The 19,987-nt window shown below is 36.2% G+C and overlaps 2 protein-coding genes across 2 annotated transcripts; both read right to left on the bottom strand.

Annotated features, from left to right (window-relative positions):
• Positions 1 to 2,297: 2,297 nt before the first annotated feature.
• On the bottom strand, positions 2,298 to 3,544 carry gcgb (glucagon b). The gene is made up of 5 exons (XM_027164811.2): positions 3,528 to 3,544; positions 3,350 to 3,448; positions 3,122 to 3,224; positions 2,779 to 2,925; positions 2,298 to 2,585 (listed from the first exon to the last, which is right to left on the bottom strand). The coding sequence occupies exons 3-5, from the start codon at positions 3,214 to 3,216 to the stop codon at positions 2,465 to 2,467; spliced, it is 363 nt and encodes a 120-aa protein (XP_027020612.1). The 5' UTR covers positions 3,217 to 3,224; positions 3,350 to 3,448; positions 3,528 to 3,544; the 3' UTR covers positions 2,298 to 2,464.
• Positions 3,545 to 6,413: 2,869 nt separating this feature from the next.
• Positions 6,414 to 16,239, bottom strand: LOC113654129 (fibroblast activation protein, alpha). The gene is made up of 26 exons (XM_027164082.2): positions 15,861 to 16,239; positions 15,650 to 15,734; positions 14,822 to 14,914; positions 14,315 to 14,409; positions 14,142 to 14,216; positions 13,997 to 14,049; positions 13,767 to 13,839; positions 13,534 to 13,654; positions 12,833 to 12,987; positions 12,641 to 12,738; positions 12,245 to 12,374; positions 11,419 to 11,457; positions 11,225 to 11,323; positions 10,679 to 10,749; positions 10,503 to 10,556; positions 10,141 to 10,271; positions 9,901 to 9,951; positions 9,574 to 9,675; positions 9,292 to 9,361; positions 8,674 to 8,868; positions 8,245 to 8,299; positions 7,785 to 7,884; positions 7,616 to 7,674; positions 7,442 to 7,514; positions 7,112 to 7,185; positions 6,414 to 6,940 (listed from the first exon to the last, which is right to left on the bottom strand). Exons 1-26 carry the CDS (start codon positions 15,861 to 15,863, stop codon positions 6,839 to 6,841), a joined length of 2,256 nt encoding a protein of 751 aa, XP_027019883.1. The 5' UTR covers positions 15,864 to 16,239; the 3' UTR covers positions 6,414 to 6,838.
• Between the last annotated feature and the right edge of the window lie 3,748 nt (positions 16,240 to 19,987).

Here is a 19,987-nt window from a genome sequence, read left to right as displayed (position 1 = left end):
GTGGATTCACTTTGTAAATACATTTACACCGTACATTCTAACACTTTTAGGATAAACTTTTTTTTTTTTTTTAGTTAAAAGTAATCCAAATAAAGAGTTCCTTAGTAAGGTGACATACTTTGTCTTGCTTTGATGTTAGTGGAAATTGAATAAGCAGTTACAATAACCTTTTTTTTTTTACTCAAGAAGTAATATACACCGGTTACATATTTTTCCATGTAATGTTTAATAATTTATTAAAATTAAAATGTTTGGACTTGTTAAACTGTTAAAATAGCATTTTAGAATTCTATGTATAAGCTGTTTTGATGTCATTGTTTCTGTTAATGAATGTGTGGCTAATAAATAAATCTGTATAACCCCTGAAGTCCAGTGTGTATCTGTTATGAATATTCTCTATGTTTTAGAACTAAACACTAGTTATATCAAGCAGAACAGTGGGGCAGTGGATAGTTTTGTGACATCACAGCACCAGGGTTTGATCACCAGGGTTAGAGCTCTCCCTGTGTGCCAGAGAGTGGTAAAGAATAAAGGTTATATTATGTTATAATCTGTAATAAACTATGCCTGGTTCAGAACTTAAGCTATCCATTTTCTGTACCGTTTGTTCATCACAGGGTGATGGGAAGCTGGGAGCCTGGAGGAACTCGGGATGGGACATCCTGGATGGCATGTCAAAAAAAAAAATCAAAGATGACTTTTTCATACAGAAACATATAATAAACTATATGACAAAAAGTATAAGGACATATGTCTAACACAATCCTTGTTGAAGATGCCATTCCAGAGTTAGTTCCCCCTTTGCTGTTATAATAAACGCTCTTACCATTTATAAATGTACTCTTCCCACTAGATTTTTAGTGTGGCTGAGAGGATTTGTGTTGATTCAATCACAAGAGCTTTTGTGATATCAGACACTGATGTTGAGTGAGAAGGCCTGGCGCATTGCCGCCGTTCCAGTTCATCAGTATAGTTAAGGTTAGGGTTTTGTTCAGGCCACTCTAGTTCTTCAAAACCATTTCTTTACAGACCTCAAATAGTGCATAGGGAGATCCCTTAGTTCCAGTGAAAGGAAATTGTAATGGCACAGAATTCTAAGAGTTCTAAAAGTTCAGCTCTCTGAAGCAACAGTTAGAGAAAGAAACCACATATAATATTTCTCAGGGGTCCACATGATTTTGTCCATACAGTGTATAAAAAGCACACGAGAGCACTACTCTAGTAACATTGGCATAACATATAATAGCAGGTGAAACCTTTAATGGAGTCTGTTCACCCTTATTCGGGTCCAATGACCAATGGTCAGTGATTTTCTAAAAAGACGCTATGTGACTCCTCAGTTAAGAATGTAAAAAGCCAAAGAACCACAACCTCCTGCATTTTACTCTTAAAATTGCAGTCAAATGATATGGATTTTAGTGTACAAATTGTTGTTATCTCAGTAGATTTGGAAATTAAATATAGAAAGAAAGAAAGAAAGAAAGAAAGAAAGAAAGAAAGAAAGAAAGAAAGAAAGAAAGAAGTGAGTGGGCAGCCTTGTTTTCCCCTTTTTTTCTCAGCAGATGGTGTGAAGTGTCAGCTGACAGCTCTGAGAGAGGCTCGGTCCCTGAGGCCGCTCACTCTCTGGCTTCTCTCCTTCTCCTCCATATCTCTCTCTGACTGACGTCTACTTGCCATGCTAACATAATTCTCTGATAACAGCATGGCAGGCAGAGTGTAATGAACCATTTTAAACAACATGCCCAATGGGTCGACAACTCTTAGGCCTATTCATTAAAATTAAATGCAATTGACTATATTGTTCTGGGTTATTGGCTACTGGCAGAATAAATATGCAAATTGATAACATTTTGAAGTGCTCAGTAAATATAAATGTAAAATTTGTTATTTTAACAGTAACCGTCAGTTTTGCCCATTTTTGGATGAACAGCATCTTTAATAGAAATTCAATTGAAGACATTTACAGGTATACCTGAGGTTTAGTGTGCTCTTTGCAACCCGTGCAACTTTTTCCTCTAGCAGTAATATTATGGTAATATTATGATATTGAAATACACTGAAATAATATTTAAAGAATGATTGATTTGTAAAATGCCTTAAAAAAATTTTAGCTACAATATTTTAAATGTCATATCTTTTGTAAATGATGCAGTAGTGATTGTCATTGTTTGTCTATGGAATAAAGAGTAACAACATTAACAAAGCCCATTAAGGGATTGACATAAAGTACCATATATAGGACTATTTCACAAATCTACAGTTCTCTTCAAACATACAAAACACACTTGATATCTACATCACAGTGCTTAGGTTCAGCAAAAGTTTATTTCAAACATGGTTTGTTTTAGGCAATGACATCACAGTTCCTTATAAAATATGGTATGATGGAATAGGTGCTCCAACAGAGTGTCTCTTTCCGGTATAAAAGGTATGAAGTGCTCCTATCTTGATGAAGGGAACGTCTCTATTCTCTTCTCCCTCTCCCCATTTTCAGCCAGGACACAAACTCCTTGGCTGCCTGATCCTGTATGTATGAGCTCACATCACTGGTGTATGTACCGTCTGCATGCCGTCTTGTGTGGGAGCTAATAAAAAGCAACAGTTTTAACAATGTTAAAACAGAAACAAGCTGTTAAAACAGATGAGCTTCTAGACAGGGAAAGAATTGATGATACAGTTTAAATTAGTTCACATATTTTTAATGTCAAGCATTTCAAATCTTTATTATATATAGTGATATTTTTATTTTGTGTTGAAGGGAAATAATTCAACACCTACCCACTTCTCTTTGAATTCATCAGCCATTGTATGAAATCCTGAGCTCTTCTCGTCTCCAGATATTTGCTGTAATCGTTTGAGAATGTTCCTTCTGAGTGCCTTTTCATGTTAGTTGGATTATTATATAGCATGTCTTCTAACATTACACTGAAACGAAAAAAGCAATATTAATAAGCATTTGAAAAATGTGCCAATTGAAAGAAGATACAAGAAAATGTAAGATATTTTTGTTATCCTTTTCCACTTGTAATGAAAGATCCTTCTCTGCACTTAGTAAGGTTTTTTTTTTTTTTTTTTAATTTCTTTTCTTTTTGGCTAAAAAAAAAAAATCGAACAGCCCCACCTGGAATTTTCCTCTGTGTCTTCAATAGGAATTTGCCAGCTGCTTTGTACAATGATGAGGAGTAGAAATCCAACCAAATACTGGATGCTCTTCATTCTGCCTTCTGTAAAGCACAAATCACATTCGATAAACTCTAAACAAATGCTAATAATTCTAATTCAAGTATCAATTACAGACCTGACAATAAGCTTTTCATTGCAGTTAAACACCTTTGAAATCTGTTCTTACCTGTTGCTTGATTGTATGATAGAGAGAGGGTGCTGGTGTACGCTGGCGTCTTATCAGGCTCCCAGGAGCGTTTCCTTGTCCCTGCCTGGCACTGTGTGTCTTATATAGAGAAACCCATCCATTGACAGCTCTGGTAACAGGCGCACACACAAACACACACACACACAAACCCACCTACCTGTTACTCTCAATCCATTAGTCAAGTCTCCATTTCAATGCACTGGACATATTTGCAGTGTGACAAGCGAGATGCAGCAATATCCAAGTAAGCTAAAAAAGTGTCCACTAGTGAGCAGAGATCAAACACAGTACCATCCTGACAAATACAGTGATTCATTTCAGTTTCCAGGAAATTGAGTACTTTCCACTGAAGTAAGTGATGCAGACAGACTGGAAGTTTTAAACCATCATCTTTTGGTTAAGCTCTGTAAATATTGGACACTGATTGTGTTTATTGGCCTTTTTCTTGGTCCAGTATTAGCCCACAGTTTATCTTTGGTTTAACTGTATTTGAAAAATACATTAAAAAATGTTTTTTGAATATAATTATATATAAATAAGCAGCTAATATCACTAAGTTCAGAATCTGTCATTTGAAATGATGCAATATCTCTTTACTCTATAAAGTGCTGTTACACTTTATTCATTCATTTACAATTATATAATTGCTAAAACCTGTACGAGAAAACACAAAGAACAAAGCTGGGATCATAGAAAGATAGCATGTGCACCCTTATTCAGTCTCTCATTCACACCAAGGGTCAATTTAGTGTAGCCAGACCACATGCATGCATGTTTTTCAGAGCTGGTTCAAAGAAAACCCACATGGACTCGAAAAGAATATACAAAACTCAACATGAAAATTAAACCAGGCACCTGGAGCTTTATCAATGCTACCACCTGTACCACCAAGATGTTCATGTTAATTCTACTGTTGTGTAATTTCTAATAAATTTAATCCATTAATTTAGAGAGTCTTAAAAATAGGCAGTGAAGTGTAAACCTACCTTGTTTATGTATATGATTCATTTATTATACATTTTTAATAACAAGAGAAATATGTATTCACAAGTAGAAGGAAGGTAAATTTTTAATCCATGGCTGGGTCTTGAGACTTTAAGGAGTTAAATTAGTTCTTTCCAGAAACCTACATTTCAGATGACATCATTCTGTGGCATCATATTATTCATCATGAGAGACATAAGACGTCTCCACACTAATGGTATTATAGCCCTTGTTAAGGCATGATTGCACTGTAAAATGAAATGCTGATTATATTCGGACTAATCAACAAATAATTACTTACACCAAAAATGCTAAGGTGTGCATCAGCTCGTCCTGCACACATTACCCAAGGTAACCGATTTGCCATGGTATTTGCTGATCAGTTATACCGTTAAACCAACATGTAGACTATTTAATAGACTATAGTCCCCTTTGTGCTGCTAAAACAGTGATGATGCAGTGAGGCACCTGAGGCTACAGTATGCATGGGTTCATGACAGTGGTGTCTCTGGATTTTCAATCGGAAGCTTAGGGTTAAAGCCCCATCACTGCCAACCTGCCACTGTTGGGCCCTTGAGCAAGGCCCTTAAGCCCCTTTGTTCCAGGGGTGCTCTATCATGACTGACCCTGTGCTCTCTCACAAAACTACAAAGTGTGAATATGTGAAGAAAGAATTACGCTGTGCTGCAGAGGTGGGAAGTAACGGAGTAAAAATACTTCGTTACTGTACTTCAGTAAATTTTTCTCTTATCAGTACTTTACTCCACTATTTATTTTTCGGACAACTTTTTACTTTTACTCATTACATTTTTACACAAATATCTGTACTTTTTACTTCTTACATTTTCAAAACGGACTCGTTACTTTTAGTATTATTTCTTCTCATTGAGCGCTGTTTCCAGCCTATCATCCTATCATTGTGCGGCTTTTTCCCCATGTGACTGGTGTACTGTATTATTTACTGGCTATCAGACATAGACTAAGGATAGCGGAGCTAATGAGCAGCACGCCTACAAAAGGAATGGCTAATGTTAATTCAGAGGGAGTCACCGATGTTAAAATAACTAACAACGAGGACATTCCTGAACACACATGGCCATATATGAGGGAGATGTTTGTAATAATCGGCGTCACAAAGGATTCCTGGCGAATGCGTTGCAAAGTGTGTCAACCAGGGGCGGTTCTAGCCCTCTAGCCCTCTAGCCCCCCTGTCTGTAATCTCAGCCTCCCTAAAACTATAAGGATCATTTTTACTTTCATAAATAAACAATAAAAATTACGTTCAAATGCAGGACATGTCGTCGATGGGAAAGAAAACTTTTTATCAGTTTGATCCAAGAGCGATTTTTTTTTACTTTGTTTTTACACGCGTGTTGTAGTCTTTCAAAAGTGCGTCTTCAGCTGTCTGCTTTATTTGAACGGAAAAGCACAGGCACGCGCAGCGTGCACGCGCAGCGTGCACGCGCAGTCAGAGCTGGAGGCGTTTATCTACAGTATAACGTTAATCGGCGGAAAGACGCAACGACGGCAACCAAATTTAAAGCAGTGAAATTTCACTATTCTTATTACCAGAATTGTCATATACTATATAATATAGAACTCTTCTTGTTTTTAATTCTCCCTGAGTGCTAAACCGCCCCTGGTGTCAACTAAAAAAGGTGCTTAATTTAATTAACATTAATTTTGTCATTTGTAAAACATCACAATAATTTGGAGTTGTTTTCAAGGACAAAGCTTGAATCTCCCTAAAGTTTGGGATATGGCCTTGGTGATACACTTGGTATACATTATATTTCCAAAAGTATTGGGTCCCATAAGAAGCCCATACTTCTTTACTTTAACTTGAGTAAAAGAGTGTAGTCACTACTTCAACTTTTACTGGAGTCTTTTAAAAAATGAGTATCTGTACTTCTACTTGAGTAAAGGATGTGTGTACTTTTGCCACCTCTGCTGTGCTGTAATGTACATGTGACAAAAATAAAGGCTTCTTCTGGATTTTACTTTTTTCTAATTTTCAAACAGTCTATACATTTGAAAAAACAAAAACAAAACACACTGGTCTGTTTTTATTATTTATTTGAATATTTGCAAACACTGTTACACTTTGCTTTCCAATACCACAGCTTTTATGAGGGAAGATCATACCAAAGACACATTGAATTCAGTGCAAGTAATCCTTCAAATAGCACAAGCATCATAATCAGGGTCACATTTACTGTAGAGGCATAATATTTTATACACATTATTATAAAAAACATGCAAACAGTAAAAACACTTAACATTCATGTTTTGCTTGATCAACAAAGCAAAAAGCATAAGAAAAATAAGAAGAGTAAAATAAAGATTCAGCAAAAAAACAAAAAACAAAAACTTGAATCCAGCAGTATTCAAAGTCTCAATTTGTTAATATTCCAACATAATTTATATACATAAGTGTTGCACAGTTTGGTTTCAATACAAACGTCCTCTAAATAAAGCGATTATTTATTTCTTTTCAGAAAAGCACTTCTGAAGAAAGTGACTGAGGTGTATGTAGAGGTGGTAGCGGGCCTTGCCAGAAAGGCTATGATCTTTATCAGTGTACCACTGTAAGGATAAAATAAGTAAAAAAAAATAACTCTATAATTCAAATAACTATATATAGTTATACAAAAATTATTTGTAATGTTTATACTTATTTATAATGTACAGTATGCTTATTTGTAAAGCTCATGCCATATGAGAATTTGAGCAGTCACATGCTCTCCTAACACTCACCATTGCCTCAAAGTCTACTTGCTGCTCCACCAGGGCTTTGGAAATCTGAGCAGCTTGCTGGAAATGGACATTATCTAAGGAAATATAAATTGATATAAATAACAAATGACAATATGTTATAATGTTATGCATGTTACATGTTTAAAGCAGCAGTAAAGATTTGCTGAAATAGTGACATATCAATCATGGGTTTATCTGTTTACAAGCAGAATATATAGGAAACGTGCATATAAAATTGTTTAACAGCAAAAGTGAACACTGCAGCTTTGAAAGTGAACACTAATGCTTTACTCTGCACACAGTTATTTGGGACAAACAGAAAGTTAATACCATCCGCAGTGCCGTGCACCAGCAGGTACTGCACTGATTTAAAATTCTTTGCTCTGCCTGTTACTGTGGAATTCTGCAAAGAACAAAAATAAATTGGAATAAAATAGGAATATCTTCTACAGTTGTTTTTTTTTTTTTTTAAATACAAAGAATGTGAGAAATGTGACCTCTTACTTTATAGCTGTCTGAATTCTCTTCAGGGCGATGCATGTACCTCTCAGTGTACACAGCATCTGAAACAAAACATTTTTCAGGGCTAAAACTGACATATTCAATATTTGCTCCGTCATCATATAACAACTGTTGAGCTACAGTAAACTTTTTTAAAAAACAAAGAACATACCATAATATTCCCACTTGGAAACAGGAGCTACAGCGATTCCACATTTGAACAGGCCACTCCCTGAGCCCAGAGCCATGGAGGTCACATAGCCACCATATGACTACAACAAACAAAAAAACTGGGCTAATAAAATGTTACTGCCTTAAAAAAAGACCTAGTTTGCTGATGTCATTTAGCAAAAACAAAAAACAAAAAACAAAACCTATGTTTATAAGTAAATATTAACATGCTGACATCACAGGTGGTACATTTCCCTGCCTATAAACGTGAGTTTATAATGCAGTCACTGAGTTAGAACACTTCCTTTTAGTACAATAGTGCACAGTAGTGTGTGCCGATGCAGCATCTCTTCAAAAATATGCCATCTGTCTGCAATGTCTCTAAGTCTTAAATATCTATGGTCAGTATCATCATTTGTAGAATGTGAATTGCTAATATATTTATTAATAAGAACACTTACCCATCCCCACATTCCTATTCGGTCTTTGTCTATAAAACCCATATCGATGAATTTCCTACGAAAAAAATATTTTTATCAACTAAGCTCCATACACAGGCTACAAAAGGTACAAAACAGAACAGATAAAATAAAATGGACTTAATAGACTAAGTAGGGCTGTCAAAGAGGACAGCCCTCTTTAGCATATTTGTGTAAATTCATGTAATTTCTGAAATCAGTAAAGTTCTATTTAGTATACACATAGACACAAACATAAAATCTATTTCACTCTGTATGATATCAGTCATATTAAATTTTCCCCTCTTATTAATCATCCTAGTTGGAAGCATTATGTTATATGCAGCTGTTTTACCACCTGTTGTATCCTGTTCAACAACAGTCAGACAGGTTTAGCATTTAGCGTGTACACATTGTTCCTCTTAAGCTCACCTCACAGCTGAGATCTGATCTTCCACCTCATATGTGCCCAGCCGCTCGTAGATGGCGTGCATTATTTCATCACCTTGGTAACCGCTTCCTCTTCCATCAAAGCTAGCAATGATGGCTTTCTCCGTGCTGCAGAGGTACGTGGCCCACTCCAGCCTGAATTTATAGTCCACGTACTGACTCGCTGGACCGGCATACCTAAAACATGCAACACTGCACCCATCAGTCTGAGCTGTTTCAAGAACTTTCAAAGCACTTTACATGTGTTTAATATTTAAATTCATAAACTGCATTTATTTAAGCCTCAATGCTTTTCATACTTGTTTCATGACACTTTGATCGTTCAGTCAAGCCGGAGATTAGAGATTCAGATTAACTTAGACATCAGAATATACGTCAACCAGGCTATATTTCTATATTCAAATGGGCCAATTTTGATCATTCACTTAGGAGAAAGAGGTGTTGATGAAAACCCATGACGCCAGCCATTTGACACATTACAGCTATCACGTAGAGTCACAGCACCTGTTCTTGAACTGCAAACATTGACATGGAAAAATAGACTTGAGCTGATATTGTTGAACAAAGAAACGGAGAGACAAATATAACTGAAGAACTTACACTTGAATCAGGAGTGGGTATTTTTTGGATGCATCAAAATCGGGGGGAAACATCATCTGGTACCATAAATCTGTTAATAATAATAGCATATTACATACATACATACATGCATACATACATACATAAATACATGCATACATAATAGTAATATATAGTTACTAAGGTTATGTTATGTTTATAGTTAATAATAAAATGAATAATAATAATAATAATAATAATAATAATAATAACATATTGCACATGACATACAGTGTAATCTGTGAATAAAATTATTTCTCTTACCAAACCCTGCAATTTTTAATGTGGCACGTTTCATTGTTGGCATTTGAAGCTCTGTCTTCAGAATTTGTTCCAGCTTTTTGTTGTCTTCAAGTACCTGAATTTCTAGAAGCATTAAGAGGCATCACTAGAACTATCAGGAGTTTATCTTTTATCTGGGAAGTAATTTAATTCACTATCACATAAGAAGTAATGTGTTTCATCAGTGTTCTACAACATGTAACTGTAAATGTTTAAAAGTAGTTAAACAGCATTAGTCATTAATCAGAACATTAACAAGATTAACAAGATTAAAAGATTTTCTCCCCATTACTTATATAACAACCTAACCTTTACAAGATCCTCGATTGTCCATAAGTGTAAAAATGGGCAGTCCTGGTCCTAGAGAGAAAATGAACAAATTACCTGTAGTTTATAAAATATCATATATATTATAAAATAAAATAAAATAAAATAAATATATTATAAAAGTCTTGTCCAAAACACAGTCTAACATTATTCTATATTGTTCTGAAATAGTATTTTGATACAGCAGCAGGTGTGAGCGAGCAGGATATGAGGTGCACTAACCATAGCAGTCCATGCGGAAGTAAGAGCCCTTTTGGCTGAAATACCCTGAATTGTACTGACACCTGTCCTCGTAGAGTGAGCAGGTGAGGCATTCAGCGGCAGAGTGACTATGACTTGTACTGAAGGATATTCTGGTTCCACACAAAGCACACACACACATCAATGCAACGAAGTTTCCTCAGCAATTACTGAACAATAATTTCATGACAAAATGGACAAAAAGTGGACAAAATGGACAAAAAGTGTATAACAAAACCACTGATAAAATAACTTTGTTTTACATTATTACAGTATAACACTTACAGTATAACACTTGTCATTTTCACAGTGGTATCTAGGAGCAGCAGCAAGTTGTTACTCACTTATAAAGGTTTCTCTGGCCTGGTTTTCCCATATGCTCATTACTAACATAGTAGCTATGATAAAAAAAAAAAAAACAACAACCATGAAACAAGAGAAAGGGAAAGAAAATTAATCACTTATGGGCTTGTTCTTAAAACAAACAATCTAAAAAATGATCTAATTTTATAGCACTCACATGGCATCTTTGGTTAATTTTGATATATAGGTTACTTCCCATTTGCCTGAGGTGACTGCTACTGCTTTGCCCTATAGAAGAAAAAACATATAAACATTACCATGATGAAGATTATTAGATGCTATCTCTAACTTTCTCTTGCCCCACACTTTACACATACACTCAAAGGTCTCACAAAACCCCATCCCAGTTCTTAATTGGACACAGTGTTACATAATTCTCTAGGAGATAACGCTCATTAACAAGAATGTAAATTTACTTCAATATATACCATATGGCTAGGGCTATTTCTCCTTATGCTTCAAAAAATGTGCTTGTTTCTTGGTACTGAAAGTAACTTATTTAACAAGATTACTTACTCGCTTGACCAGATATAATAAGGCCATATATACCAGTTAAAGGTGTAATTGGAAGTGAAATGAAATGGGAAGGCGTCCCTGCCTGATATTTCCATGTATAGTTTATTTAGTGCATACTCACCCCAGATGTTTTATATAAAGATTGGACTTATTACACAGTGCATTATAATTAGATCTGATTACTTACATCCTTCACATAATGGAGATGTTTGTAGCCCTTTGCATCACTCATCACCTTGTAAAAACCGATGTTGTCTGTGGTAAAGTAAGGATGCATAGGGTTGTACTGAGAAGCAGAGAAAAAAATTATTATTAGGTTGTTATTTGTTAATGGTCATGGAGATTTTTTTAACTTTGTAACAATTAAAAAAATTAACTCACCCGACCAACCCAGCCAGTTCTGCTGTTTTGCTCAAATTTCTGTAGGAACACATACATTCATTTTTACTGTACAGCAATAACAACAGAGGACCATATATACAAAAAGAACCCCCTTATAATCCCAGCTATACAGTTATTACACTTGTTTATTTTATTATATTGTTTACTCTTTCATTATATTTTATTTATTAGATTATTTCATTATATACTGTATCACTTGTGCATTTCCCACAATAGTATACAGTTAATGTTTCTATTTTATATATTTTTATGATTATACTCATAGTATTGCTTATATCTTCTTTATGATTATGCTTCTTTGATTCATTACAAATATGAACCAGTACACCAAGACAAATGTCTTGTACATGTAAACCCATGGTACTTGGCAATAAAATGGATTCTGATGTGATTCAGATTCTTATACAGTACTATAAATTAATTAGTAAAAGTAAAAGGTAACATTCCATAGAACTATGAGTGAAAAAGACCCATGCTGAAAGGTGAAGGGGTTACAGTCCTTACAAGTACTGAAAATCTGGGACAGTTTTGAATACAGACTATTTTGAATATTTGCTAACAACACTTAGATCTAGATAGCTACATAGTCAGTAAACAGATTCTGAATGACTTGACAGTAATACTACCCAAAAAAAAAGCATTGCTGTAAATACTACTGCTGTATGTTAAACTAAGAAACATAGGTGATTTTAATATATATATATATAAAAAAAAACCTCTGTTAGTGGAAAATAAATATTATGTCAGGTCTATTATTTTAATGACTCTTTCTGCATGGATAGAGTTTATAAGAGATGTAACAGACCGTATTTTCATTCCAGCTGGTCCCATCATAGTCATATATCTGAAGGAGAACATGGTCTTGCCTGCGTGTTAGCCACTGCACAGCAATCCGCTCATCAGTTACCCATGTTACTGAACTCAGGTAGTGATCACTGATGGAAAATACCAGTGCAAGCATGCACACACACACACACACACACACACACACACACACACACACACACACACACACACACACACACACACACACACACACACACACACACACACACACACACACACACACACACACACACAATTCAACAGCTAAAATTCAACAGCTAAAACTGCAAGCTCATCTGGCATAAAGCAAAAATAATTATTGACACTTCTGCAGTTTTAATGTGAGAACAAATAAGAAGAAAAAAGTCTGCAGTACCCTGCTCCGAGGGATTTAGGAACCACCACCTCTGAAGAAATAGATGCAGTTGAAACATCGATCACAAACAGCTTTGCTTTTGGAATATTGGAGCCAGCCTTGCAAAAGAAACACATTCATTTATAAGTGGACCACAAAATAAGTAAAACAGAAAGATTTCATAAGTCAAGAATTGAATCTTTGTTTTTGTACCTTGGGGTAGGGGACAATCATGGTGGTGGGGTATTGTCCATTTCCATACATGGAGTATTCAATGGCTTGCACCTCTGTGTCATTAATCTGCACATAGGCCAGGTACTTTGCAGTAGGAGACCACCACATTCCCTCATTTGACACAAACACCTCCTCTAGACAGCATAAACAGAGAGCACATTGAAGTCTATTCACCCAACAAGTTTTCTTTGGGTGAAAAAAATCACAATGCTGAACATTATCTTGCTAAAATAGTACTATGTTTAAATGAATGACTAAAGGAATAATAAAAAAAACAGATAAATGATGGATAGAGATGTATGTATAAAGGATAGACGAATGGTTGGATAGATATATAAGTGAGTGGACAAAGGGGAGGGGAGAGTTGGATATTTAAATAGATGTATGGACATAAATGGATGAGGAAATGCATGTATACATGGATGGGTGGATGGATGGATGAAAAGATCAATGGATTGATTCATCTCGACAAATGTCGAGATGATTGGGTAGATGTATCTAACTAATGTAAACATACAGTACATCTACCCAATCGATGGTTGGGTGTACACATGGATGGAGAAGTGTATGTAAACATGGCTGAATTGATAGATATGTAGATGTAGAGCTGCAAATGAACATGGATGGCTGGTTAGCTGGGTGGATCCTGAGATGCATGTATGCATGGATGGATGGCTGACCTTCATAAGACCAGTCTGGTATTCCATTGAGAATTTGATTGACTTTTCCATCATTAGTGATTTGTATGGACTCAGCAGTAGCATTTAGCTTGATGTAAATGTTATAATTCCACACAAATGCCTAAAGAAAACATACTGGATTAAGAACAGTATTGTTAACATACCATAAATATAATACTACTGCACTTTCTGTTTAGTGGAATATAAATGTTGGACTTGTGCTTCTATCTCACCATTATGTTTCCCACGGGTGCCCACATTAATAACTGGATAACTTCAGGGATGTAAGTAGGTGTGATAAAGGCCCTGTACATGTCACATTAACAGCAACTTTGAAGCATACTGTGTAATACATGGAGCATGTCCTTTTTTAAATTAACACATCGCATCAGTATCAGTAAAATTAAAAGCATGCATTGAATCAAAACAATTACATTTTACTAAAAACAAAGACTATGCTTACTGAGTCTTCATATCATATATAGAATATGAGGCTGTGAAAGAGTGTCTCCATTGCTGTCAAAACAGTGTAAGTTCATCATCAGAAATGCACCTGAATGCATTACAAATGCTCTCATGACTGTAAGATGTTTGTAATATATGATTACTTTTGAAAAGTTGCTTTCCAAACTGACATATTTCCTATCAGCAGACACTATGTAATCTGTTGCATCCACCAGGGCCTACAAAAAACACATTACTTTCATTAAAAACATCTAACTATTAATACATGAAATAAAATGATGTATATGTAAATCGTGGGTGGGCAGGGGTATCTTACAAATGTTGCGTTGCTCAAGTATAATGAGCTGGTCATGGTCTCTACATTATGCAGATACACATTACCATCCTTGCTTTTGTGGAGATATTCATTATCTGTAATAAAAGCAAACATAAAGGTTACAGCATTGCAATATATCTGACACAGCAAAGTGTCCATAATACTGGCTTTCATCCATAAACCAAACTTTTCTTTCTGCAGAGCCATATATTATAAATTATAAAGTCAAAACAATTATGATAAAGTGGTACATTTAATATTGTAGAGCTTTTATTGCACTGTGATAATTTTTTTCAGTTTACTGAATTACTGTGTACAAAAATAGTGCATTTTCTAATGCCAGAATGGTTAATGTTTTTCTCTATACAATGCAATATAGTTATTGGAAAAGTTGAAAATTAACACTACATCCTATACATCAGGTGTAACTGTGTGGTAAGAACATGATCTTGATTTTTTTCTTCATGATTTTTTAAAACATAATAGTTATTAATTTGAGTACCTTACCTGAAATCCACCGTAAACTGTAGGTTTGATACCTAATAGTGTCATTATAAAAGTCATCGAATGTGAAAGTCCTCCTTGAACCCGAATCGCTTCCTAAAGCAGGAAACAGAATAAATATAAATTACACAAAAAACAGGTAGGAAACCCAATTTGCCGCACGGTGGCGCCACTGTGAAAATTACCTTGATAGCCAAGGGATTGGCTCCATCATAAATAATATTAATGCACGACTTACTACTAAATGCTACTACTACTACTACTACTACTACTACTACTACTAATAATAATAATAATAATAATTTAACTCTTGTATTTACAGTCAATAAGACTGATTCTTATTAAACAATAATGAATTAAACAATAATCAGATTCATCTGTAGAAACCGTGTTACACCTGACAAAGTGTACAATTTGTGTGGTTTCTAGAAACACAAGGCTGTTGTATGGCCATGCATACTACATGAGGGGAAACTTCTACAGTATTTATGTCCTACTGAACATGTACAATGTGTTAATGCAACACTAAGAGCTGATTCTACACACAGGTTTGATTTAACACTGCAAGGCTTCACCCAATACAAACAGTTACAGTACACTGCATGAGAGAGTTGCATAAACTTTGTAAGATTTGTCTGTACATTGTAAGAATTTATAGTTGTATAGAATTGTAAGGTTTGCCATAGCACAAATTGATTTTGCATTGCAAGAGTTTAGACACTGTAATTATCTTTGTACTGTGGGAACTGATTGTACAGTGTATAGGTGAGGAATTCCCAGTCTTTAAGCTAGGACCAGGACAGGAGTCACATCCACAATGACACTACTCACTGTTTACATAGATGGCTGTTGGCACCGCTACCAGCGTGACGACGACAAGCGCGCCGATCAAACCTACGCACGATTTACTGTAGCCCTGGGTATACAAGGCAATTAAACTCACAAACTTTCTACTGACACGTATGTATGAACAACAAATAAATCAATAAATACATAAATAAAGAAATAATTCACTGCGTAAATATAGTTTCCTGAACTTTACCATGCTGGCGCGGGGAAGGTCAAAGCTCTCCACTCTTCTGGCGTCTTGAGTGCGTCCTGAGCGCGCTGACGTGGAGCACTTCTATGTGCAGCTCAGGTTAGTTTATTAGCATGGCGTTATCACACAAACTTCAGCCACTTCTTGTCTTCACACACTTTACACCACCTGCGTTACTTTCCGAGTTAAAAGCGTACTTCCTCCGATGAATCACTGAACTTCTGCGATGCAGCAGTTAGAAATCCCCGCTGCCATCACCGCACAGACGCCACCTCAGCGCAGAGTGAGCAAACACAGCAACTTTCCGAGGAAGCACAGGCGCTTCAGCGCCTTCTTCACTCAGCACAAGTTTCCCTGAAGCCTGGGCAGTCACTACAGCTGAACCAACACTACAGCCGTCACACTCACTGAGGGGCACAATAAGGACTGGGGGTTAATTAACATCTGCAATTTATTTCACTGAAACCAGGCTGTAGTTAAAAAACCTTTTTTTCCTTTTTCTTTTTAACAAGTGAGAAATGTTTCAGCAGTATATTTTCCCATTTTTCTATTTTCCATCTATTTATTAAATTTTTTCTTAACATTCATTAGTTATTAGATACAGAGGACATGGTGGTGCTACAGTATGGTTTGTGTTACTTGCTTACAGCTCATAGATCTCAGCGTGATTTTGAGCTCAAGCTACTGACTGTGTTGGGTTTTGCATGTTTTCTCTGTGTGTGTTAAGATTTCTTCCAGGGTCCCTGGTTGACTCCCAAGTACCAAAACCATGCCAGTTGGTGGATTGTCTATGCAAAATTGTCCCTAGATGTGAATGTGTGTGCATGGTGCTCTGCAATGGACTGGCATCACTTCCAGGGTGTATTTCTGCTTTAAAATTCACATACACAGCCATACTGATCAGGATAAAGTGAGTGATGAAAAAGATGATTCCAGCTGAATTTACATTTAGCTATAATAACTGATAAAAATGCGTGTGATTTTCAACACTGAGCCTCTGTTTATTTTTTTACAGACTTCATGGTGGCCTGAACGAAACTGTGATAACAATGCCCATAAAGAATCTTTTGGTTTTTCATTCTGTATTTTTTTCTGTTGTAGGTTTTGTTCTATCTTTGCTAAAGTAAATAATATGCTTGAGGCAGTGGTTAAGGCTCTCAGCTTCAGGGGAATTGTGTCATAGCTGACTCTGCACTCTATATGTAGAAAGTTAATTAAAAAGACAGTTTTGCACTTTGTTTTATAATTTCGGGATCCCAGTTATATCTCTGTTGCATCTTTATGAGACGAGTAAAGTATAACAAACAAAGAATCATTAAATATCAGGCCCCTCTAGAAATTTTTGTATGATTAACACTAGTTTTGCTAAACCTGCGCAATTTTGCGTAAAATCCATGGACCTCACACCTACCAGCACCCCTACAGCTCCATTGTTCTCCTCCTTTTGTTGTGCAAACGGCCCCATCACCTGTGAGGCCTGGCTCATTTGCATTTGTTCACTCAGAGTAGCTCAGATCCAAGCCAGGCCAAACCTCTGTCTGTGACGGAAACCTTCAAGGCCAATCTATACAAAATAGTCTGTTTAATTTATATAAAAAAAATTGTGTGCTAAGGTTTGTCATTGCCATAGTACATATCATATTTATACAACCATTGTGCGGACCTGGGGTCTATTAGACTCATCTGGAAAGTTTAATGTGTCATAACTTGGGTTTCCTTCCACATATTTGCTTGAAATTTACCAAGATTGTTCCAAATTATGAACTTTGCAAGTAAAATTAATCTTGTCCTCCCAGGTCAATTTGACCCGGCCACATTTTGTGGGGCAATTGGTCACACTTTTGCCCTTTTCAGCGCAATGAACATACATACAGACACAAAAATGCACACATAAAATGTCCGCTAACACACGCACCCAAAACACACACTCACACACCACACACACACACACACACACACACACACACACACACACACACACACACACACACACACACACACACACACACACACACACACACAGATGTTGTGTTTTCATATTCAAATCATATTTGTTTTCTCTCTTTTATTCATGAATTTAGTTGCTTCAGTCAGCTTTGACCTGGGGATGTTTGACATACACCAGCCAGTGGTTATCCAAAATAATATTTAATAATTTCTGCTTATTTTACTTAAAATCATGGCATAATATCATGAGGTTTATTGTTTATAACTTAAATATAATAAAAAGCATAAGAGGTGTAAAGGAAGTTTTATTCACAATAAATTATGCCAAGTTTTTGAGTGGTGTGTGTGTATGTGTGTGTAATAGACATAAGTGTAAAATGTTCAAAATGTAAGCTGATCACACAGAATGGTTATCATTGTAGAATTTTTACTTTATAAGCATTCAAGTCAATTTGACCTGGAAAAAACAGGTAAAACAGGTTTTATTATTTACTGACATTATAAATGGTCAAAATGGTTTCAAAACAATCTCCTGGCTTTCAAAGAGACATTGCCAAGAGATGGATTCATTTCAATTATACAACACCTTCTAACAGACAAATTTGCTGCGGTCTCCGACATCTGGACATGCTTCAACAAGAACTGTGCTGAGTTTCACTCCAGGAAAACACATGACCATAGATGAACAGCTGTTCCCTACCATGGTTTGTTGTCCATTCACACAGTATAACGCAACCAAGGCAGACAAATTTGGGATCAAGTTCTGGATGGCCACGGATTTGGAGACCAAATATGTCTGCAATGCATCTCCTTACTTGGGAAAGTACCCCAGTCGCCCAGGGTCCAGCTTGCGCAGTGAAGCACAAGCGATTTGCTACTGCACTGGACATTCCAATGTCCTCCTCTACCCACACAGTGCCATCTTTTGTCGTCTGGCTCAGACAGGGCTTCCCAGTACCACGGTGCATCTTCTGTGGAGGCATGTTGGGTTCTTGTTCTCAAAATTCACTTTTGGTGTTATAATTCATTGATGTAATTTCATTTTCATTGGCCATCATTTTATTCTGTATGTGTAAGAACATGTCAAAAGCCATGGACCATAACTTCACTCAGCTTATGACATTTGTCTACAAACATACGTTGGAGACTGAAGTGTTAGCAAGTTTTCATTTTATTCATGTATTAGCAACTTTTCATTCTTTCCCAAGTAAGGGATGTCTCATAAACACTCCTCTTCATGTCTCATACACAGTCTTACTGTTCCAAACACACTCCCCATGTCTCATACACACTCCTCTGCTAGGCAAAGAAGTGTATCAAAAGGCATAATGAAATGCAATGCCCAATTTGTGTGTGTGTGTGTGTGTGTGTGTGTGTGTGTGTGTGTGTGTGTGTGTGGTGTGTGAGTGTGTGTTTTGGGTGCGTGTGTTAGTGAACATTTTATGTGTGCATTTTTGTGTCTGTACAGGTATGTATGTTCATTGCGCTGAAAAGGGTTAAAGTGTGACCTATTGCCCCACTAAAATTGACCCGGGAGGACAAGATTAATTTTACTTGCAGAGTTCATAATTTGGAACAATCTTGGTAAATTTCAGGCAAATATGTGGAAGGAAACCCAAGTTATGACACATTATACTTTCCAGATGAGTCAAATAGACCGCAGGTCTGCACAAGGGTTATATAAATATGATATGTACTATGGCAATGACAAACAGCACACAATTTTTTTATATAAATTAAACAGACTATTTTGTATAGATAGGCCTTGACGGTTTCCGTCACAGACAGAGGTTTGGCCTGGCTTGGATCTGAGCTACTCTGAGTGAACAAATGCAAATGAGCCAGGCCTCACAGGTGATGGGGCCGTTTGCGCAACAAAAGCAGGGCTGAAGAACTGTGAAAATCTCAACAGGGGGGAATCACACCTTGGGACCTGCACCAGAAAATAAAAAATCCAGTATTTCTAGTTAAGTGTATTAATTTCTGTAAAGGTTCTTCTTCAACCTTTCTGATCAGAAAGCCCTCTGTTGTAGGTTTCTTTTCTGAAAACACAATGGTGTGCAATGTCATATAAACCATATAGGTGGTACTTAAAAACTGGTAGTGTACATTTCTGAACACCAAGAGACTTGGTGTTTTTATTTTTGTGCAATTCTAATTACATCTCCGAGCCAGAACAGGAG

The sequence above is a fragment of the Tachysurus fulvidraco genome, chromosome 6 (assembly GCF_022655615.1).
Source record: "Tachysurus fulvidraco isolate hzauxx_2018 chromosome 6, HZAU_PFXX_2.0, whole genome shotgun sequence".
Lineage (NCBI taxonomy): Eukaryota > Metazoa > Chordata > Actinopteri > Siluriformes > Bagridae > Tachysurus > Tachysurus fulvidraco.
This window is presented reverse-complemented; position numbering and strand designations above follow the sequence as displayed.